This window comes from Camelus dromedarius, chromosome 30 (genome assembly GCF_036321535.1).
Source record: "Camelus dromedarius isolate mCamDro1 chromosome 30, mCamDro1.pat, whole genome shotgun sequence".
Lineage (NCBI taxonomy): Eukaryota > Metazoa > Chordata > Mammalia > Artiodactyla > Camelidae > Camelus > Camelus dromedarius.
Window position 1 is genome coordinate 6,517,993 of NC_087465.1, and position 25,046 is coordinate 6,543,038.

The window sequence follows — 25,046 nt, forward strand, 5'->3', positions numbered from 1 at the left end:
TTACTATATATTTACCTTTCCAGTCAGACATGCGTTTTCAAATGTTTCCTTATTACCAATTAGCACTCCTTTTTTCAGTTTAAATAATTTCCTTTAAAATTTCTTATAGGGCTGGCTTAGTGACGAACATCTTTAGCTTTTGCTTGTCTAGAAGACGTGTTATCTTTCAATTCTGAATGATGACTTTTGCTAGGTACAGTATTCTTGGTTGAAAGTTTTTCTTCTTTCAGTACTTCGAATACATAGTGCCACTCCAGCTAGTCTACAGAGTTTCTGCTGAAAAGATCTGCTGGCAGCCTTACAAGGTTTCCCTTATATATAACAAGTTGTTTTTCTCTTGCTGCTTTAATATTATCACCTTGTCTTTAACTTTTGACATTTTAATTATAGTGTGTCTTGGTGTGGGTCTCTTTGGGTTCTTATTGTTGGAACTCTCTGACCTTCCTGGATCTGTTTTCTTCCCCAGGTTAGGGAAATTTTCAGCCACTATAATTTCAAATAAGATTTATGCCCCTTTCTCTCTCTCTTCTTCTGAAAGTCCTATAACAAGAATGTTAGTCTATTTGATAGTGTCCTTATAAGTCTCTTAAGCTATCTTTATTTTTTAATTCTTTTTTTTTATCTCCCTTCTAGACTTGCTTTGATTCTTCTAAAGGTTCCATATTATCATGCTAAAAGTCAATTCTGTCTTGTAATATGCACCATTTCCTTTAGTTTGAATTTGATAAATATTTTTCATGATAAGTTTAAAAAATAAAAAGTAAAAAAAATTTTACTGGAGCTTATTGGAAATTTCAAAAAAATGAAAAAGAAAATAAAAATTAACCATAATTCCTCAGTCCAGAGAGAACCACAATTCACATTTTGGTGTTTTTCCTTTTTACTTTTTATTGAGATATAAACTCACATACCATATAATTCACTCATTTAAAGTGTACATTTCGTGGTTTTTAGTATATCCACAGAGTTCTGTAACCATTACCATAAGCTACTGTTAGAACATTTTTACCACCCCTCAATAAAATCCCACCCACATTACCAGTCATTCCACATTCATCACTTCCTCCATTCCTTCCAGAGCTGTGGGAAACTACTAATCTACTTTCTGTCTGGATAGATTTGCCAATTCTGGATGTTTTACATTAAAAGAATCATACAATACATGCTCCTTTGTGACTGGCTTCTTTCACTTCACATGTTTTCAAGGCTTATCTAGTATCTAACAGTACTTCACTCCTTTTTATTGCTGAATAATATTTGATTGAAGATCTACCTCAATTTTTTTACCCATTTGTCAATTGATAGCCATTCTAGTTCTTCCCACTTTTGACAATTATGAATTATCTTGCTATGAACATTCACGTACACAAAGTAGCTTCGCCATTTTATATTCCCCCAGTAATGTATGAGGGCCCCCATTTCTCCACATCCTTGCCAACACTATTTATTGTCTTTTTTTTAGTAACATTCATATTTGTTGGTGTGAAGCTATATATCTCATTGCTCTGCATTTTCCTAGCGACTAATGATACCAAGGATCTTTCCCTGTGTTTAGTGGCCATTTGTACAGCTTTTTGGAAAATTATCTATTCAAATTCTTTTCTAATTTTCTGGGGGTTATTTGTCTTTTTATTATTGAGTTGTAAAACATATATGTATTCTGGATACAATTCCCTTGTCAGATATGTCATTTGCAAATATTTTTCCCATTCAGTAAGTTGTGCTTTCACTTTCTATCCTTTGAAGCATAAAAGTTTTTAATTTTGATGAAATTCAGTCTATCGCTCTTTGTGTGTGTACTTTTGGCATCATATCAAAAACAAAAACAAAACATTGCCTAACCTGAGGTCATGAAGAGTCACTCCTATATTTTTTCCTAAGAGTTTCACATTTAGGTCTATAATTCATTTTGACTTAATTTTTGTGTATAGTGGAAGGTAGGGTTCCAACTTCAGTCTTTTGCATGAAGACATCCACTTGTTCCTGCATCGCTGGTTGAAAAAACTACTCTTTCCCCATTAAATGGTATTGCTTCCCTTCATGGAAATCAACTGACCATAAATGTATGGATTTATTTCTGGGCTCTCAATTTTACTCCATTATTCCATTATGTCTGTACTATGCTAGTATTAACACTGTCTTGATTATTGTAGCTTTGAAATAAGTTTTAAATTGTGAAATGTAAATCATTCAACTTTACTCTTCTTTTTCAAGATTGACTTAGCTATTCCAGGTCCCTCACATTTTCATATGTATTTCAGGATCAGTCTGTCAATTGGGGGGAGAAAAAGAAATGGAAGTAGGACTTTGATAGGGACTGCACTGAATCTCTAGACCTCCTCTGGAGTACATCATAATAATATTATCCTCCAGTACATGAACATGAGATGTCATTCCATTTATCTGGATACTTAGCTTCCTGCAAGAATATTTTATAGTTTTCATTATACAAGTCTTGCACTTTTTTTGTTAAATTTATTTCTAGGTATTTTATTCTTTTTGATGATATTTTAAATGAAATTAATTTTCATTTTTCATTGCTGGTGTATTGAAATATAATTAATGTTTGTGTATTAATCTTGTAGACTACAACTTTGCCTAACTCATTTATTAGTCCTAGTAGTTTTTAAAACTGGATTCCTTAGGATTTTATATACACTAGATCATGTCAACTGAAGATAGTTGAACTGCTTTTCCCATCTGGGTGCCTTTTATTTATTTTTCTTGCTTAATGGCCTTGGCTAGAACCTCTAGTACAATATAGAATAGAGGTGGTGAGAACAGACATCCTTGTCTTGCTCCTGGCATCAGGGAAAAGCAGTCTTTCACCATTAGGTGTGAGGTTAATTGTCTGTTTGTAGATGCCCTATATTAGGTTGAGGAAATTTCTTTCTATTCCTAGTTTGTTCAGTGGATCACCACCATCTCTTTTTAAAACCTTTCAATAGCTACTTATTTCTTATCAGGTGGAGTTAATGCTCCATATCCTGTGATAGAAGACCCTTCTAGAGTTTCCCCTGCTTGCTCTCCCTGTCTCATCTTGGGGTAGCTTCTCTGCACCTTCTTTTCCAACCTTCTTTCCAAAATGTTCACCTCTATCTATAGCAAACTGCATGTGGTTCCTAACATTCCATGTTACCTCGTGTCTCTTTGTTTTATCTTCTGCTTTATCCCTACTCATTACCTCCTAATTATACTTCAAGACACAGCTTAAGTGCCACTAATTTTAAAAGATGTCAATTAACTAGATCTGGTTTAAATGCCCTTCTTCTGTATTCTTATAACACACTGCACATATTACTATGATGGAGTTTAACACACTGTTCTGCACTGTTGATTTAAGTTTCTGTTATACAGGTGGGATAAATTTCTTATAGGCAGGGGTCATATATTAACCATCTTTCATCCTCAGTGCCTGGCACCCACTCAGTAATTTGGGCAGATGGATGGATGCATGTTGAGATTTATGCTATTTTATAATATTGAGCATATGTATATGTATAAATAAAAAGCCTTACACAACCCTAAAGTTCTTAGCAGTCATCAAAAGCAAGAGACCCTAAAGGTAAATGGAGCTGTTCCAGAGCCTTCGGAATAAAAATGCAGGAAAATGTGGATGACCAATAAAAAGACACATCAGGCAGAAACAAAGTTCTGAGTCTGGTCTAAATTACTGCAAACAATGCTCTCTAGGAAACATCTTCCGAGGGACTTTTATCCCTCATTTCTCCCACCCCTTACCAACAATATCCACCACCAGTCATTATACGTTCCATTTAACTCAAAAATACGGTAGAATATATACTAGGTAAACAACCATGTTCATGCACAAAAGAAATGAGTTGCAACCCCTGACTGCAATAAAAGCAAGTTTCACCAAATGGTTAACACTCACAAAGAAGAGTCAGTGAGACACTAGAAGCAGTCAATAATTAAATGTTAAAATGGGTAGTACAGAATATAGCAGCTCAGTGTAGAGACTTACAATTACTGATTGTGCACTAGCAATACGCCAGTCCTGGGCTGGATGTTGATTAGATAATGTTGAATGATTCAGAATCTGTGTGTTCAAGGAATTTATAGCCTAGTGAGGGAGTAATGCAAGTTAACAGATACCTTATGTATTCATGCAGCACGTAGCATCACAGACACTATCCTAGGGGTGCTCGTGATACAGCAATGAATTAAAGAGACCAAAATCTCCGCTCAGACAAAGCACACATTCTAGTTGGCAGAGGAAGACAATAAGCAAATAGATAAATGTTATATCATATGATAAAAAGTAAATACTATGGAAAAGAAAAAAACAGGTTAGGGTGGCAGACTGCTGGGCATGGATGAGAATCTGCTGTAAGTTAGAGTCATTGTGATTGGCCTCATTGAGAAGGTGACACGGGTGCTGAGACTGGAAGGAGATGAGGTTGTTAGCCATACAGCTATTGTGGGAGGGACGCTCCAAGCAGAAGGGGCAGCCAAGCCAGTGTCCTGAGGTGGGAGTGCTGGAGTAGTCACAGAATAGCAAAAAAGCTCTAGTTCCGGAGTCAAGAGACTGAGAGCAGTGGTAGGAGATGTGGTCAGAGAGGCTGAGTGCCCTATGGACCCTGGAAGGACTTTGGTCTTAGTAAAATGGGGAACAACTGGAGGTCTTTAAGTAGAAAAGTGATGCAACCAAATTTATGTTTTAAACAGATTATTCTGGCTGCTTGTGAAGAACGGACTTCAGGTACAAGAGCAGAAGCAGGGAAACGGGTCAGGAGACGATGGACAAAATTCAGGCTACAGATTATTCTAGTGGCTGAGATCAGAGTGAGAACAGTGGAGACGGTGGGAAGAGAACCAGATTCTGGACATATTTTAAGTTAGAGCCACCAGGATTGGATGCATGATTTTTGAAACAGAAAGGATTCAAAGATGAATTCAGGGTTTGGGTGGGGGCTCATTCCAAGGAGAATGGGGAAGGATGGAGAGGAGGCAAGACTTCAGGTGAAACCAATGGGGGGAGTGGGGTCAGGGAGCTCAGGAGTTTAGTTTTGTACATTATAAGCTTGAAATCTTCCAAGTGGAGATTCATGTTGGCAGCTGGATATGTAAGTACCTAGGCAGGGATGAACAGAGGATTCTACGGGAACATGTAGAAAGGGCATTTGAGAAAATGCCAAATACTGCCTCTCAAAAGGAGGCTGGGGTGCTTAGAAGGCTCCGGGAAGTGAGGTGGGCATTAAGCAATAGGAAAAATTTGGCTACAGAGAGAGTAGTAAGAGAATTCCAGACACAGGAAATATTTAAGCAAGATCCTTGGAACAGGAACAAGCATGGTGAATTTATGAGAGTGAGCAGAGATCTGCCTGAGCTAAAGAGTTCTTACTGGAAACACTGGAGCATAAACACGGACAGGGGACTTGGGGCAAGAGTTTTGGGTGCCTTGAAGGCTAGGCTCCTCATCCAGAATATCATCCCCGGCCCTCTGATCCGCTCCCAGCTCCCTCCCCAGCCCTCTGGGCCCGTGTTCACATTTCCATCTTAGCTCCATCTCGGAGCATTCTGAGTCTGTTTACTACTCTCTCGTCTTCCCTAGATGATAAGTTCTTTGAAAGCAAAGACCTCCTATTTTGATTTTTATTTACCACAATGATTCATTAGTGGAATTATAATAAATGTTTGTTCTAAGAGTGAATTATATTTGACACATGCACCTCCTAATCGTATTTCATTTCAATGCTTATGGGGGATTTTTAATTAAAAAAGACGTCCTCATCTTTACTGAACAGGTGAAAGATCCATTACAATCAGCCTACTTTATAAGAGCTAACACCTAGAAAGTTTGCAGAAAACAGGATTTTTCAAAACAGCAACTCTTAACTAACAAAAGAGCATAACAAACACCCCACAAGCTGATGAGAAGGAACCTCTGGAAACTCGAAGGCGGAAAACACAGATCAGGTTGCTATGAATTAATTAAAGAGAGGGAAATGGACAGTGGATTTGCAATAAAGGCATGTGTCTGGCTACCTGCATACCTTACAAGGATGGAGGAACTAAAGTGCTAACTGCATCTCAGATAATAAACTTTGGCATTTGATACTCATCCCTCCAGAGATCTGTCAGCAGATCCCTGAGCTCAGCCTGTCCCCAAGAGCCCCTGATATGACAAAGGAGGAGATTCAATGCCAAGCTCAATCCCAAGCCCTGGCCAAAAAAAAGTAGGATGGACCATCACATGTGGCTTCAACCAACCAGTCACTACTGACCTGGGGGTTGCCCACCAGAATCAAATCGCAGCCCTGCTCAACTGAAGCTACAGGGAAATGGCCGCTGCTTGAGCCACCAACTGGGTATTTTTGAATGTCACAAAGAACCCTTCAGGGGCAGTGAATGCACGCAAAAAGTCATCTAAATTATGCCCGTGTTAATTACCATACTAGCCTGGCCTCTAGCCCTGACTCTCCCGACTTAAAAATACTACCACTTGTTCTCTCGAAATGACAAGATTGTTTTGTTCATTTTGGAGACAGTATCTGCTAAAACCCCAAATCTGAATATCCGTGCTTTGCCTTTCAGTTCTTCTTTCACAAATAAATGGTGTCCCACGTGAAAAGCAGCTAGCTCAGCTCCCAAGTCAAACCATGACACAAGGGCATTTCCTCGAGAGAACCTGGAGGAACCTCCGTGCACAGTGGAAGTGCTTCACGTGAAACACCCATTTCCTCACATGAAACACTAAAAAGATGTGTATTCAAGGGTCGAGATTCCACAGAGTTACTGGTTTGTGGACCTGACATGTATTTCTCCCCCGGGGCTGGCAGTGTGGAAGACAACGAGTTCTAGTACAGTTTGGTGCCACTGTCTTGATTTGTGTTGCACTGTTGGTGCAAATGGCAATGCAGTGAAAAAGGCAAATCATCCTGATATTATTATGGAAATAGTTTTGACCTTGTGGTCACCCTAAAATGGCCTCAAGGATCCCTGCAGGATGGCAGACTGCACTTTAAGAACTGCTGCTGTCTACAAATCCTTTTGTGCACCTTGAAATTCTTGGGTCAAAATCGATAAATATTTTAAGGTGCCTGATACGTATTAGAAATTGCCTTTCAGACATGATCCACCAATCTGCATTTCCCTCTGCAGTGTGTGAAAGTCCATCATCAGGCGAACCCTCTACCCTTTTTAGAATTAAAGCTCCTATGTCCTGTTTATAGGTAAGATGAAGAGTCCAAATATTTAACTCATGGCTCTGTGTGTCTGGAGAGAGTAATTTCTCTTTAATTTCTGTTACTTCACCCAATTCAGATATCTCAACCATTCAATACACTGCTCATGTGAACTCTAACCCATCTTCCAAAACAATATCTGTTGCAACAGATCCATGAATTTAGAAAAGGAAATAGTGACAAAAATAAGTGCATGGCCCATGACCTTCCCTCCTCTGTGGTCCAAGAAAACCCTCTTCTACACTAATTCACTACACATAGACTGGTAATCAGTTGTGTTTCAACTCCTTTGATCTAAAATGTGATTTTTAGGCATGTGTTCATTATAATAAAATTCAAGGCAAAAGTAATTAATGTATAATCATAAGAATGGACAAGAATTTAGGGTAGTTTCTAATTAACTGACTGATTCCATGAAGTCTGACATAAAATTCTTTCCAGATAAAATCACCTTAATCAAAAATCCTTCAAGACAAGATTCTGTAGTTTTATGGATTTTACAGTATATTGAACCTCATTATTATTAATGATAAATTTAATAAAATAAGATTTATCTTGGGCCCAGATCAAAGGCATTTGGTTCCACAGGGGCCCATCTCACAATGTAGACTGCATTACACAATATAGCCCACAAGGGTTGTTCCGCAAAGGCTGAGTGGTTGGCAGAAAATTCCAGAGAATATTTAGTTGGTTCCCAACGTATGAACAATAGCCAGCACCATGTCTGGACACCCAAGAGATGCCCATTTCCTTTTTCAAAGCCTAGCTCACTATCTCTAATTTTACCTCACCAGGAAAGAACACGTGTTAGAAAAGGAAAACGTTTTTTCCAAAAAGGGATTTAAACGTCATTAAAAAGCACAGATATTATTTGTATTTTTAAATGTAACTAATTATGTCTCCAGGACTATTAATATTGTAAATGTAGCCTTGTGGTTAGGATTTACTAAACCAACACATCAATAAATGCTAGTTGCTTATACAATTTAAAAATCTATTTTCACACTTACAAAAATGGCATTTGAGATTGAAATAAAGCACCTAAAGAAAGACTTCATTGCTGATGACAAAGAATTTCATGCAATTGATTTTTAAATTATTCAAGGAAAAATAAATTCAGTCCTAGCACAAGTTCCACTGATTCTCAAGAAAGAAATTACATGTATAATAACCCTTTTGATAGTTAAATAAGCCTTGTAAGTTAAATAAGCTTTTGAATGCATTTGGAGTCTTCTTAACCAAAACTAGAGTAATTTTTTTAAAAGCTGCTTTTATTCAGAATTTCTGAGATATCAGTAATTGTCCTAAGTGTGATAGACGAGTGATGACTGAACAAGCAAAGGTCACCCCAGTCTTTTCTTCACCAGACTGAGTGTTTTAAAAGGCAACGTCCATGTCTAAGAAGAGTTTACTTGAATGAGTATTTGTTAAAAGTTTTTCATTTGCCAAACCCAATCAGACATGGACTCTAACCTTTCATTTATTCGTTCACCAAATGTTTATGGAGGTATTAGTGTGGGTCAGACTCTGTTCTAAGCACTGAGAATATGTGGGAAGGAAAGACAGACCAGGTCCCTGCTCTTCTGGAATCTGTAGTCTATTAAGTGGTAGACAGAGGTGGGGTAATAAATGATAAACAAGCAAAAACTAAGTAAACAGGACCATTTCAGACAGTGATTAACGCCAGCAAGAAGGTAAAAGCAGAAGATGTGATAGAGTAATGGGAGATGTGTGAGGAAGCAACAGAAGTATCTCTCAAAAGGGAGAATTGGAGCTTACATCGCAATGACGCGGAGAAAACAGACATTCAAAGATCCGGAACAGCAACTTCTAGGCAGATGAAACCACAAGTGCAAAGGCCTTTTAGGAGAAGAGAGTTTAAAAATCATCAGCTTGGAAAGACAGGCAAGCGGAAGCTTCCTCCTTCCTCCAACTCCCCAGCTCACCTCCTCCAGGTGTGCGCCACCTGATGTTAGAACCTGACCCACCTCTAGACCTAAAAATCGACCCACCAGACCAGGGTGCTGCAGGGTTTCATACACCTGCAGCAAGTCACAGCCTTGACTTTGTCTGACCTACATAGGGGCATTTAGGAATTGTTATATTGTGCAGGGAAGCATTATAAAAATCAAACGATATATAAACCACTGTTGATAACTGAGGAAAACGGGCTCTGGCCTGTAGGTGCAAATACCTGGGATCCTGGTGCTATTCATCTCAGTGAGAGACTTACCTCCACCACTCTGGGGCAGAAACATGACAGCTGTTGATCTACTTGGCTGTTGTGAGCCAGCTGAGAACAGTGATCTATAGAGTAAAACACTCAGTGCATTAAGAAAGCTGACGTCTCAGAGACAGATATCCAGAGTTAATGGCAAACGGTGGTCTCCATATTGTTGACAGAACACCCCAAATCCTCAGGCCACTCATCAGCACAGTTATTTATCTTCTTCTCCAAGTCAAAGGAAGACATATGTCAAGCTTAAAAGCCCTAACGGGAACAGAAAGAAAAAAAAAAAAAGGAGATAGAGTAATTTGTAAGAAGCAGGTTTGAGATTTGTTTTGGTTTTCCTAAAGAGGACTTTTTCAGTGACACTATTAAAATCAGACATATTTCAATATGACTGACACATAATATATATATAAAGTTTTGAAGGTGTAATCCATTCACATAGCATATAAATCAAAACAATATACAGAGGTATTCAGGAAACATTTCCACTTCATTCCTCTCCTTCATTTCCACAAGGGTAACTTCTTTCATTACTTTCTTATGTCTTTGTTTTTTGTGTAAAGAAACAAAAGTATATATTCTTATTCTCCCCTTTTTATACAAACATTCTGTACTCTATACAGTGTTATCCACCTTACTTTATTATTTAAACATGTCTTGAGGATTTCAGCATATCATTTCATAGAAAGGAAATCTTTCCCTTCAGCACATAGAGAAGTTTCTCCTTGTTTTCACAGGTACATATTATTCTATCATATGGATGTACCACCATTTTCTAATTATAGTTGTGTATAAATGGATATTTGGTCTAATTCCAATCTTTTGCTATTCCAACCAAAATGCACCAAGGAACAAGTTTGTACATATGTTATTTTGGACATGTACAATTATATCTGCAAGATAAAGTCCCAGAAGTAGGATTTTTGTATGAATTAAAATTATCCACTTGTAATTTGGGTAAATCTTCAAAAATATCCCTCCACGGGGGAAGCACTGCAACATCTACTACCATCAATCATTATGACAATGCCTATTACCCAAGGCCTTGCCAACACCATGTATCCTCAAACTTTTGGATTTTTGACAGACTGAAAGAATGAAAAATATCTCAGTGATATGTTAATTTACATTTCTGTAATTATGACTGAAGTGGAGCATCTTTTCATATGTTAGAGTGGAATCTGTCTTTCCTTTCCCATTAATTTTTTGTTCATATCTCTTTCCCATTTTCTCCATTATGCTGTTGGTCTTATCAGTTTATATTAGGGAGATTAGCTCTTTGTCATATGTATTGCAAATATTTCTTATAGTTTTCTTTCAGTTATCTTTTGATTTTACTTGAAGGATTTTTTTGCTTTGTTTTGTTTTTGTTAGGTAAGAGGATTTTTTTTAATTGTAGTATTTATCAATTTTGTATGGTTTCTGGATTTTCTCCTAAAATTTTATGGCTTCTTTTTATTTCGCATTTTAAATTTTTGCAGTTTATCCTAGTATACAGTGTGAGTTTTTCTCATTGTCGTCGTTTTCCTAGATGGCTGTGTGGTCACACCAACACTATTTATGGACACATTTATTTCTACCCTTCTGATTATACTTGCCATTTTCATTATATGACATATATACTTGGGGCTCTCATGCACAGATCCCACACTGTTTTAATTACTGGGGCTCAAAAGTAAGTTTTAATACCCACTAGATTTAGTTGCTTTGAGAAAGTTTACTCAATAAAAATTCATTGGCTGTGAAAAGAAATACAGCTGATTGCTCAAAGCTGATGGTATGATTTCTTGGGTCAGAAGCCATGTGCCCTCCATCAGAACAGCCTCCTTCATGCTACTTCTACTGTCTGCACCTCTCCTCACCTCCACCCCATCAGACTTATCACTAAAGCTGGAATTTGTGGGTATACAGAACTATTTTTTCCTCCATTCTCTGCGCTTTTATTTGTAAGATGGTGAATGCAGTGCTTTTTAAAGTTTCTATATGTGGGGGGATTTAGACTTTCCCTCCAGGCTGTTGGATCCACATCCTAAAAGTTGTTCTGAGGAGCAGATAATCATTAATTTTTAATAGATGAGTTATGGAAACGTAGGCTTCCAAGAATATATTTAGGAAAAACAGACATACATAAAGGAGTAAGGCAAAAAAGAAAAGAGAGAGGGAGAAGAGAAAGGAAAAGAAGAGAAGAGGAGAAAAAAAGAAAAGAAAGGAAAATGAAATAGGAAAAAAAAAAGTGTTTTTCAGGCTCCAGAGCTTGCTCCACTCTGAGCAAAGCCCTGAGGTCCTTGGAACCGCAGAGCAGACCCGGCCCCTCACCCACGCTCAGTGCTGCCAAGTGACCCGTAGGGTCCTCACAGCCTGGGAGACCAGGAGAGACTGGGCCCTGCCTCTCCTCCCCGTCCCGAGCCACAGAGACAGAGACAGTGGGAGACGGAGGCAGAGGGAGAGAGACAGGGACGGAAAGGGGCCGGGAGACAGGGAGAGACAGAGACAGAAAGAGAAGTTAAACCTGAAGGAAGAATACTTAACAACTCTCAGCAGGAGCGCAGCTCCAGGGCCTCGGGGACGACCTTCCTCGGCGGAGCTACGGAGGGAGCGGCGCCCACTTCGGCCCCAGGGCGCCCAAAGGGCACCCGGCCGCCCTCCTCGTGGGCCCCGCGTGGCTTTCTCAGTCCCGCGCAGGGCGCGCGGTTGCGCGCAGGCGCAGTCTGGGTGCGAGGGCCCCGCCCCGCCCTCCCCCTACCCGCCCTGCCCAGGCCCCTCCCTCCCCCGCACGCACCGCACCCCCCCCACAGTCATACTCACCTGTGCACCTGCTCATACATCTCACCTCCCTCACTCCCGCTGGTTCACACTCACCCCTCGCTCACTGTCACACTCCTCACTCTCTCCAACGCCCTCTCCCTCGTTGTCGCTCGTTCTCAACTCACTTTCATCCACTCTCCCTGTCTCTTCCGAATCTGTCCCACTTATCTCAGAATTAGAGCCCTTTGTGGGGGTGGAATGACGCCTACCCTCACCCCAGCTGGCATGTGCAGTTACGCCAGCCCTCTGTCTGTCTTTCTCAGAGAAAAGCAAACCCGCGTGTTTTCATGCAATTCAGCCAACACTCAGGCAGCACCTGCGTAGCCACTGAAGGAGAGGAGAGGATGCTGTGCGCTCAGGAAGGCTCACCTCCTGAAAGGCAGTCGCTGCCTCACTCACCCTTCACGCTTGTTAGCAAAGGTTCCGCAACTTACTGTGTGGCTCCCACCACGCTAGGTCCTGGGGGTAAAGGAGGGAAGGACAGAGTTTCATCGGTAGAGAAACTGATGGCCTGGTGGGGATGTGAACATGTAAACCAATAATGAAAACAAAATACAAATCTGAAATTATTTCTGATTTCATTTCTAAATTTCTGATGTCTACTTTTTAAAACTTTTTTTGAGTTATAGTCAAGATATGTATATTTTACAATGTGTCAAATTCCATGTAGAGCACAATTTTTCAGTTATGCATGAACATACATACATTCATTGTCACATTTTCTGATGTCTACTTTTAAAATTCAGCTTAGAAAGCACACACACCCTGTGAGATATGCACTGAAAGCAGTGGGAGTACTGTGAAGATTTGGAAAAACCAACAACAACACGATGAGGGCTTTGTGAGAAGGGGGATTTGACTGGGATCTCAGAAATTAGTTGGAATTATAGCAGAAGCCATGCGTTGGCATCTACTCTGGTTATAAGAGTAGTAGGGATGGCGCTGGTGGTGTTGTAATGAGTGGATACAAAGCCAGAGTGCCCTCAGGCAGGCTGGCATCCCAACCCCAGTGCAAGCAGAAAGGGCGTGGCTGCTCGCCACCACCTCCATGCTGGTAACTCCGGGCGGGGCTGAGCCCTGTGTTCCAGGAACAGCGTGGGGCTGGTGGGGTGAGACCCAGTTGCCCATAAGGGGAGGCAGAGCTTAAGGCTAAGAGGTATTTTTTAGAGGGCCTTGAATATCCGTTAAGGAGTTAAGACCCAGTATATGAAGCTCTAAATTCCCTAGATCTTCCTACTCAGAATCATAGACATTGATTCTCTAAATTACGAATCTTCTTTAATTACACTTACTTCCCTCCCACTAAGAACAGATACCTATTACTTCCTCTTCAATTTTGCCCTTCTGATTTACATTCAGAACCTTCTGTGCATTTTTGGAATTAACATTTGGATTTTATCAATGTGTAAATGATACTTAAAGGCCGTGACAGACTATTTGTCATTTTGCTGAGGCCTTTGAATTGGGTGCCCTGTGAGGCTGGAGGCGTGGTGGGTCCCTCAGCCCTGAGCAGGCTGGCTCAGCTCAGGGTCGACATCTCAACCCCCTTTCAGTTCTGTTTAAAGCTCCCAGTCAGAGATTTGTTTTATGGGGCAAATTATCAGCAATCTTCACAAGATGCAAAGGATGTATGGCTGAACCTTGAAATATAGGATTGAACTGTGAGGGACCGCTCATTCGTGCATTTTTTCCAATGGTACGTTTGTCCAATAGTAAATGTTTCCAGTAGTAAGTTCTACAATACTATAGGACCTGAGGCTGGATGCGATGGAGGAGCAGCCAGGCCCTTTCTGCTTGTTAGGAAGATGGGGCACACAGTACCTGAGGGTACTTGGGCTTTGCATGGATACGGAGGAACCATGGATGCAGAGAGCAGGCTATAAATTATAGAAGATTTTCTACTGCCTGGAGGATTGATGTCCCTAACCCCCAGGTTGTTCAGGGGTATACTCCATTAATATTGCAGTAGAATTGCTTTTGGCTACTCATAGCTAATATACGTCTCCTTGATGGCTGATACATACTTGGGGGGAGTTATTGATGATTCCAGGAATGCAGCTGCCATTCTGAACATGGAACTTATGGGAAACTTCATTTCTAATTTTGAATAACTGATGAATAATTTAACCCTGGGGGGACCTAGTCAATCAAGGAACACTGAGTACTGTGTGCTAGGTCACCAGAAAATAATAATATGTAACATAACAAAATAAAATAAAATGAGAAAGCATGGGGAAGAAAAATAAATAAATCTGGGTTCCTGCCCCAAAGTGGCTCACAGTTTTGTAGGAACGATAGATATATAAGTTAATACTTACAAAGAAAAGTGAGAAGTATGTGAATAAAGGAGGGCTCAAGATGCTACAGAGCTCCGAGAAAGACACGCATAACCCAGGGGTTCATGCAGTTAGGAAAGATCTGCAGGGGACTTTAAACAATGTGCAGGTTATAAAAGATGAAGAAGAAAAACAGGGAACCCAAGCTTTATTTGAAATTTACCAGAAAACTTATTTTTGATATTTTCCATTCTTTTTTTTTCTCTCCTTCTTTTGTGGCTGGGATATTTTTATGACATGAAATAGAGAACAGAATGAGACTTTTTTTTTGTTAACTGAAGTCTAGTTGATTTACAATGTTGTGTTAGTTTTAAGAATGAGATATCTTTAACAAACACATGATTGTGAACTGTCAGGTCTCAAATTGTCTTTTCAAGAGATGGAGAAATAGCCTTCTCCTTGGCTGGGGCAGTAGGTGGGGTCCAAGTCTTCCAGATTGGTGTAGGGACCCAGCCTGCAATCAACCGAGAAAGCCATCTACAGAGAGGAAAGAAACACTGTTAAGGTGCTGAGAGTTAATATGATTAAACTGAGCCTATCCGTGCAGGAACAAACCCTTCACTGACCCTCTCAGGCAGGTAGCTTCCCCCAGGGCAGTCAAGTGAGTTGTCCAAGGGCTCCTCCGCATGGCACCTGCCTCTGCTTTAGGTCTCCCATCCAGGGGCAATCTGCCAGCTTATCAGGCAATTTATTAACATATTTTATAGATTCATGAGATTTAACTTACTCTCTATACCCCACCATAAGGCACAGAAAGAAGCAGAAGTTAGGCACGGTTAGAGGGTTGGGAAATGGAAATAGTTATCCAACTTTCCCAGTCCTAGAAAACAGGGGAGCCCAAGGCTTTTGGCTTAATTATCCTCACTGGCTCTTGCCTCATCTGTATTCTAAGGCCTTTTCCCCAAAAACCACTTCTCTCTGCATTTCTCTGCTCTCATAGGCTTTGTCACTTCCTATCAGGCCCATTTTTCACATTATTCATTTTTGCCTTTAACACTTTCCTGAGAGCAGGAGCAAAAAGGTGGCCTCCTGAGCAGTGGCCAGGTGGTCACCAAGTGTGGCCTCGTACCAGAAGCTGGAGCACCTGCCCTGGAAGCTAGAGGTTTAGGGCTGCACAAGTGTCAGCCTCCCAGTCTATTTCCACAGTCAGGTCAGAAATGTGTATTGAAACATTATCTAGTTTTAAAAAAAGGGGTAAAATCTATAACAAGAAAAAATGGATGCTAGGAGGTTCTTAATTGTCTTCCAGATGGTGATGGCTAAGTCATGCCAAGGTGTAGACTTTTATTCAAAGTCATCAAAATCATCAGCTGTTCATCAAGAGTGCCTGGGGGGCCCTGTTCACAGGATGGCAGAGCTGCTGAGATGCCCGCAGAACTACAGGCTTCCTGGGACCTGAGAAGGGCAGCAGCTCTCAGGAGCCTTCGTGGCCTCTGCCAATATTTGGCCCATGCTGTTTGTGCTCCAGAAATACAAAGTGTTTCCAACAAGTGGCTGCCTATTTGCTTCCTCAAGGCAAGGAAACACACATGTTGTAGTTAAGAAGGGAGAGATTAGTAGCCCCAGGGTGGTGCACAAGATGACCACTGATGTATAGGAAGAAAAGCTTTTATTTTCTAACCACATTGATTCTGATTTTATCCATGCATCCAATTTATATGTAAGTACACACTATCAAAAAGATTGGAGACCCCTGAGCTAGACCTGACCAGTGAGTTTGGTGAACACAAATGAAGTCAGTAACTTTGTTACATAGAATGCAAGCTGTCCCATCTGTCCTGAGATGATGGAGGGTGCCTCAGTGGAAGCCGTATGAGGGCCCGTGGCTGGAGAAGAGGAGAACCAGGGCCACCTAGTCCACATTTGCCCCCAGAACCAGGCACACTACTGGGTGACCGACCAATAAAAGTGGGATGAGAATGTAGGAAGAATTAATGACTAGACCAATGAATTTAGAAAGGAACAAATGAGGGTACAAACAAGACTACCAATAAGGTTTGTTTGTTTAAGAAGTGTTTGGGGGGAAATAAGGAAGAGAATAATAGGGGAACTAGGGAATTTTCTCTAAGAGATCTGAGAATGCATCTGAATAAGCAATGAAAAAAAGAAAAATTTGCTGACACACTGAAGGCTGAGGGCCTTTAGGGACCTGTAATTGTTTCACCAGCCAAGGGAACTCCAAAGCTGAATCGGAAATCAGGCTTCTCTTTTACCTTCTTACATTAATACAGTTTAACATAATTCTTTGGGATTTCCTCTGGGAACACTGTCTGTCCCTGGGAGCAGCCGCTTCACAGAGCTACATGCTTCAGTTATACTCTGTACCTTTCTTTACGTCTCCGTAAGCTCTCGGGCTTCTCTGGCATAACTTCCTGATTCTAGAAGCTTCTGGACTTTGCATGTCGAGCTTAAGTGCATATTTGCAAACCACCAGTTAAAGATGCATCGTCCACGAGGCCCAAGACAGACTTCTAGAGTTCCTAAGACTAATTTCCTAACCCCCTGACCCTTGCTGTTGACCTTAGTCATGCTAAAGAAGCATGTTAAGCCTGGCTCAACAAGGTAATAGCAACTAACCTATCCGTTATTTATGCAAGTCTGGAAACTTCAAATCTGATTATTATTATTTAATGTATTTCAACAACTTTCCTTCCTTTTATTTAAAGGAATTTGCAGACAATATAGGAACTCTGGAGTTAAAAATACCTGGATTCAAATCCTGACTCCAAAGCACACTGGTTATAGGTCATGGGGTGAATTAGTTAAACTCTTTGGGCCTCAATGTTCTCATTCCTAAAATGGAACTAATAACACTGTCTTTTACAGGGTTGGAGCTTCATTAAATAGGAAGTGAAAAAGCAGTTGGGATTATCTTGGTTTTCTTGCTCTAAAGGCTTTTCTACCAGGTGTGATGCAGATACCAGTGTCATCAAGATATTCTTTAAATTTATAGTCTTTAAATTTATGGACAACATTTTCTGTTGTCTTGGCAAAAATTTGACAGATAGGCACCATGAGATGATTTTTGATCTACTTCCCTCCCTCCTTCGCTCCTTTCCTTCCTTAAAAAATTTTTTTTTTAATTTTTTAAAATAGAGATTATCTGTAAGCTTATTCTTAGAAAATGAGGCTAAGAAAAATACAGGGACTCCTGGTGGCAAATAAACTCTTGAAGACTCTAAAACATAGTCACGTGTATTCATTAATCACCAAATGTTTTGTTAGCTCTTTTCTATAAGGTTTATTAAAAAACCTGACTGCTGCAGAACATTCAGCCTTCCCTGATCTTATCTTTTTTTAAATCATTTCTTTTATCTTGGAGGGGAAGGTAATTCTGTTTATTTATTTATATATTTTTAAAATTTTACTTTTTTATTGAAGTGTGGTTGATTTACAATGCTAGCTTCAGGTGTACAGCAAAGCAATTCAGTTTTGCATATGCATACATATATATTTTTTATTTTCAGATTCTGTCCCATTATATGTTATTACAAGAAATTGCATATAGTTCCCTGTGCTCTACAGTAGGTCTTTGTTTTTTATCTATATTATTTATTTTTGTAATGGAGCTACTGGGGGTGGACTTCATGCATGCTAAGTGGGCACTATACGCACTATACCACTGAGCTATCCCCTCCCCACCCACCCTTCACTGACCTTCACCTCTGGTTACCTAAGCTGTTTAACCACAGACCCTGACTTCTGAGTTCTGTGTCTTTTCCTCAAACAAAGCGTCATTTCCCTGCCTCTCCCACCAGACAGACCATGAACGGATTGGAGACACTAAATGTGTCTTATCCATCCCCCAACCCCTGCATTTTACTCCTAGGAGAAGCTCAATGACTGCTGGTCGAACTGCTGAACAGAATTAAATATGAAAGAGATGATCAAGGAAACTGGTTCAGGTCGCAGCCAGGGAAGGTTCTGAGCCTGACCTGCTGGTCTGGGCCAGTGTGACTGACAGAAGGCCAGTTTTGCTCACTCTGTTTGGGAGAATTGCCAAAGGGTTATAACTGTTCTAGAATCTGCAGATAAAAGACTTCACCCTCCAGTATGGCCTAATTTGAACCAGGATTAAAAAAAAAAAAAAAAACCCAGCCTTTCCTGCTCTCAGGAGAGCACGGGGTTGGTACAGCTTCTCAGAAACCAACACTGCCTTCTAGGAGCACATAAGCAAAGAAAACCCACAGCCCATCATCAGCGGAGCCGTCACCCGGCGGCCTCTCTAATAAGCACACGCTTTTCTTCCTGATGCTTGCTGCTGACGTATGTAAAGCATTTGGCCTGTAACTGCCATTCCATGAGCTCTCCATCTCCTTGCAAATAGGTGGATGTGTGACTTTCACACTAATGAGTACTATGTGCTATAATAGAAATTCATCACTATAAAACATAGCACTTTTTTAGAAGGCCCTCTTGCATCAGTGAAGCCCATTTATGCAGCTGAAAATGTTTTTATCTGTCTGTTCTGATGTGGGAAATGGGTGTCATCAGTAGGACATGCACAAACTGGACAGATCAATCCTAACTTCAAGCTTGTGTATTCATGCCCTCTGCAGACCTACACAGATGCAGTTCTGTGAATGAATGGATGCCTTCTGCCAAGGTCCTAAAAGACACTCAGAGCTACTAAAGGGAAGGAGGCAGACGGTCTAAAAGGCAGCTCATGTGCTCATCCTCTCTCTTTTCTTTGCATTTGGTTTTCAGAGGAACATTACTAGATGGTGGGGGCAGAGCACAGTATTTGTGAATTTGAGTGATCCTGTTCCGGTTTCCAAGTAAGAGCAATAGAAGAGGTAAGGAAGGATAGGGGTTCAAGGGGGCAGCCAGATTGAACAGAGCTCCCCAAGCTTCACAGGGCAATGTGATTTTGAGGTCAGGTGTATTTTGAACCCTTTTGGAAGTCTGTTACCCTGCAGGCATTACAAATCTTAGAGAATAGCACTCGTAAGTGCTTCATTGTCCAGCAGGAAACTCGGCCAGCTGCCACCAGTAACATCCATATCTGATTGTCAAAGAAGGAGGGAAGAAATGGTTTTGCCTCTACCGTGTTGTTCCTCAATCTTGATCAAATACAAGAAAAGGCTGCTGAGTGATGCTTGAATCAAGGCAGTGTGAAAATGAAGTGCCCATTGAAAAATGAAGGATGTTTCTAATGGATTGCAAGAATCACTTAACACAGCCCAAGACTCCCGAACAAAATACAGAAGAGCCCCTTAGAAGGTCCTGCAACGTAGCTTGTACCTTACATTTACCTTGGCGTTTTTTGTTTAACATTTCACAAAAGGCAGGAAAGATCATCCTTAGAAATGCTTCTACTCTACTTTAAAAAAATGGCTACTTGTATTTTGGGGAGTTTTGAAATATTCACAACAATCATATTCTTTAATTTTTATTTTGAGGTGAGTGTAGATATACATGCATTTGTGACAGATAATACAGAGATCCTTTATTTCGTTTCCCCCACTGGTAACATCTTGCAACAACTTCAGAGCAGTATCGCGACCAGAGTATTGACATCAATATAGTCAAGATACAGAATGTTTTCATCACTGCAAGGATCTCTCCCTTACCCTTTTATAGCCACACCCACTTCCTTCAACCCCCACCCGCTGTCTAACCCCTGGTAACCAGTAAACTGTTGTTTCTATAATTTTGTCATTTCAAGAATGTCATATAAATGGAATCATACAGTGTGTGTGATTTTTAGGGGACTGGCCCCCAGAGGAGGATGTATCCTTGGCTGAGAGCAAATCCAGCCCGGCTCCTGCCAACTCAGCAGGGACATTTTGCCTGAGCAAGAAATAAACCTTTTCAGTTTTAAATGATAAAAAGTAGGGGTCGTGTTCCTATAACATAACATAGCTTGCCCTGCATGATAGAAAATAGTCAGAGTACGTCTTTAGCAGTGGGATGGTAGGTGTTTTTTCTTTTCTTCTTTCTCATCTTTTTGTATTGTCTAATTTTTCAAATTATGTTTTTTAATCTATCTTGTACTTTTCTAGGATGGGTATAATTTTTGTAATAAGGAAATAAAATTAAAGTAAACTGGGGAAAATTTTTATAATTTGAATATCTTTATAAATTGAAATGATGTTATATTTTTATTGATAAATGCATGAAATGCACAAAATTAATGCCATTTTCTTGAACCTGGGATATGGTTTTGGAGCATACTCTTTAGTTGCTAAGAAGTCTGAAAAACAAAGTGTTACACTGTCATCCAGTCAAGGTTTACCATCTTGAGGTAAGTCTGCTGCTCCAGCCCTAAGACCCTAAGAAATGCACCCCCATGAGGTGGTGGAATCCGCTGGGGTCCTGGGAGACAGCTGTGTGACAGACAACTTTCCTTTTATCTGTGGTTTGCTAATGAGATCAGGCACTGCTTAAAAGAGGGTTGTGTTTGCTAATTTTCCTTTCCCTCACTTTTCCCTTTGCACAATACACACACACACACACACACAGCATTTTCAATAACGCAGTCAGGCTCATTCAAGGACACCCAGAACATCTCCTTATTACACAGGAGAGCCTTTCATTTGAACTTTACAGGAGGGACTTGAAGACAAGTGACCCTGTGTTCAAACCCCAAATTGATTGCGGCACAGGATTTTGCCTGCATTTATCTGCACCTATTTGCTTGCTGACCTGAATGAGATCAATAAAATCTCGTGTCTTCAAGAAGACCGACTCCAAGCCCGGGCCAACCTGGAGACAACTGAAGGGGTCTCAGCCCAGTACTTTTTTTTTCAACCTCTTCTGACACAGATAGAAGACAGTGTTGCTGTCTTTGGGGATTGAGGTTCCATAGACTAAAATTAGGAGTCTTTAGATATTTTTTAAAAGTTAATATTTTCTTTGAAATTTTGCCTGTTGCCTCTGGAGTATTATTTACAGGGTTTTCTTCCACTTTACCACCCTAGGAATATATAACAAATAGACTCGCAATAGAAATACAAACCCTTTTATTGGTCCTATTGAAAAAGATAGTAGAGACTTGATATACTGATAAACCCTTCCCTCTGTTCTCCTCCTGCAGCCCCAGAACCCACACTGTGTGGGATAATGAATCACACTTCTGAGTAGCAAGTTCAAAAGGCCCCAAAAGACTAAGGCCATTGCTCAGCACTTATTGCAAAGGCAAAACTTCTGGAAATGGTCTTTCTTTTTAAGAAACCAAAAAATTTTTAGATCCCAAACTGTACCGAAAAAAGAAAAAGAAAACCTTATTAAGAAGTTCTGTTTTTCTAAATTCACATCTGGAATAGTGAGAGATTATGACCACTGTACAAATTGGTATCAATGGTCTCTCCACCCTCACTTGGTGGCTTCAGTAAGTTTCTAACAAATAGACAAAACAAAAAATACACACCCTACAAAACAAAGCCCTTTTACTGAAATTATCTAGTTTAAACTTCAAAATATTTAATTCCTTTGTACTCTGTAAAATATCTAGATTGAAGCAAAATTATTGTTATGTCTGTTAAAGGTCAACCTTTAAGCACAGTTCCATGTACCTACATTGGAAACTGGGTCTCGGCGTAGGAGCCTGCTGACTCAAAGGGCTCTGAAAAAAGTTAACAACCTCCCTTTCTCATTACTTAAAAAGACTCAGGCAAGGCGTTTCACACACCCCCGAGGAGCAGCTAACTACCTGAACTGTTGGCTCAGATAGTGAAGCTCCTTCCCTTTTTATCCCATCTTCCTAACACTTTACAAAGATGTTTGTTGAGATAAATTTGATTGCCAGCACACTAGGCAAATTCAAATTGCATTAGATGTTCTTACTTTTTAATTCCATTAACCACAGTGAATGCAACCTTTGGAAGCCCTTCCTCAGGAACTCAGGACCTGGTGCTGTGGGTCACAAATCTCAGGCTTTATCATCAAGGTCCCCTGTTCTATGGGTCTAATTAGCACCCAGAGCAGCTCCTCAGCTTCTAAAGCAGAAGTGTATGCCCTGAGCTGGAGTCTAAAATTGGAAACATTAAAAAAAATGCTCTTGTTTCCTGATATTTACAAAGCATATAGACATAAGACTGAATAAAGAAGTTTTGGCATGGGGGCACAGTATAGCTCAAATGGTAGAACACATACTTAGCATGCATGAGGTCTTGGGTTCAATCCCCAGTATTTCCTCTAAGTATAAACAAACAAACCTACTGACCTCCCCTCTACCAAAAAACCCAAAAACTGAAGAAAAAAAAAAGAAGTTGTGGCATATTTATACAATGGAACACTATTCAGCCATAAAAAGAATAAAATAACACCATTGACAGCAACATGGATGGACCTGGAGATCGTCATACTAAGTGAAGTAAGCCAGAAAAAGAAAGAAAAATATCATATGATATCACTTATATGTGGAATCTCAACAAAAAATGAGACAAACTTATTACAAAATGGAAGCAAACTCACAGACATAGAAAATAAACTTGTGGTTACCAGTGGGGAGAGGGAGGAGGTGTGGAGTGTTAAACGGGGAGTTTGGGATTTTCAGATACTAACTACTACATATAAAATAGATAAACGGCAAGGTCCTACTGTACAGCACAGGGAACTGTATTCAACATCATGTAATAGCGTTTAATGAAAAAGAATATGAAAAGGAATATATATATGTATAACTGAATCACTATGCTGTGCACCACAAACTAATGCAACATTGTAAATCAACTATACTTCAATAATAAATAAATTTTTAAAAAACCAAAATGTGTTGACCCCCGTTAGGGGAATCAACTATCCCATCAATCAGCAAGAGTCTTTCCCTGGGACCTACTGTTTTGGTCCCAGGATGGAATAAGGAGCTAGTTCTGAAATCTGTGAAAAAGGTGCTACACATGTTGTCAGAATTTGGGGGATTCCAGAGAGCCCCATCTCTGAAGAGCCTTCAAAATCCTTTTCCAGTCCCATCCTCCACAGCCTCGATCACCCAGAAAGTTCGGCTATTGTCCTGATCACCCAGTACAGAGGGCTGGCGCGGGAGGGCAGAGAAGGAGGGGCAGGAGAGAGATCGCGTGCTGAGGGCTGTGGGAACTGAAGCCTTGGTTCCCTGAAGCCACGAAGAAGCCCGTCTAACCTGCGATGTGTGCTGACTGCTGTGTGTTTCTCTCTTTCTGCCCCAGGACAGCTTTCCTGCCCGCTTCGGAGGAGTCCATTTTGTCAACCAGCCCTGGTACATTCACGCCCTGTACACGCTCATCAAGCCATTCCTTAAAGACAAGACCAGGAAACGGGTAACGAAAACAAATACCCAAAGTGGGGGATTCAGAGGGACAATTACGAAGCCCCTCCTTGCAATCTCTCTCTCGTTCCCCCTCTCTATATTTTTCATCGTATTTTTTTTCTGCTTTTCTTCAGTCCTTGAGCATATGAGCCTCAGCTGGAGTTTGCAAATGGCATGGATTTAATCAATAGTTTAGTAGAATTGGGGTATTTTAGAGTCCCGGTGACAAACCAAAGGAAACATCGAAGGCATGCAAATACCAGATGCCTGTTTCACTGTAGATGCTTGTGGGAGATACCGGGTCAAGCAGCTTCCTGTTCATGGAATATTTTAAGAGCTAACATTTTGCCCTGCAAATGTATTATTGCTATGAAAACTGTTGATAATTTGTATTTTTCCCTGTGGCTCTTGGGTTATAGCTGCCAACTCCATCAGCTTTGAGACTGGGAAAGCATCCTTCACTGGAAATAATCATGCTCTTTGGAAGAAGTTTTTTAAATATTGATGGCATCAGCTGACGACATTTGGGAAGCCAGAATCTTCCATCAGAGCTGGGTTTTTTTCACGGCATTCAGATTAGTTGAGAAACCACACATTCCTTAACCACTCTGAATCTCAGTTTCCTCATTTATGAAATGAAAAAACTGACACTCACATCACAGCGCGGTTGGGGTAATTCAATGAGGCAGCATAAGAAGGCGGGTAACATGGAGCCAGTCCTGGAGTAGAGACGCAGTGACCCTTACTTCTCTGTACTAGTTAGCTCTCTTTTCTTATAAGCTTCTGATTCCAGCTCTTGCTTGGCTCAGCAGCCTCACTTCTTAAGGGAACCAGAGTCAGTCTTACAGAACTTTCCATAAGCTTCTCTACCCCAGGAAGCCTATGCTGGGGAAGAGCTCCAAGCATTTAGTGGGAGAATGATGATGTGAGGGAACCCCCAGTACACACTCTGCAGGCTTCCTAACTCCTGGACCTCAGATGCTTCCAGGTCCTTAGGAAACACTGCAGTGGGGTATGGGAGCAGTAATTCTTCTGTCCCCAAATGAGCATGAAACTAGGAAATAGAATTCACCAGCCTCAGGAAGCAGAGACCCTCTGGGACAATTTGCAATCTGTCTAGGGCTCAGGACGGTGCTAAGGACAGAGAAGTGGCCTAGATTGTCCCCAGTTTGGCTTCACACTTCTCATTGGCTTCACCTTCTACTCTGGAAAGAGCCAGTGGGAATTCCTCCTAC

At 40.6% G+C, this 25,046-nt stretch overlaps 1 protein-coding gene across 1 annotated transcript in view; it reads left to right on the top strand.

The window, feature by feature from the left end:
• CLVS1 (clavesin 1) overlaps positions 1–25,046 on the top strand; it is a 114,057-nt gene that overhangs the window by 72,936 nt on the left and 16,075 nt on the right. The window contains exon 4 of the mRNA XM_010985797.3: positions 23,711–23,821. Coding sequence (XP_010984099.1) covers positions 23,711–23,821 — 111 coding nt within the window. The remainder of the gene's footprint in view (positions 1–23,710; positions 23,822–25,046) is intronic.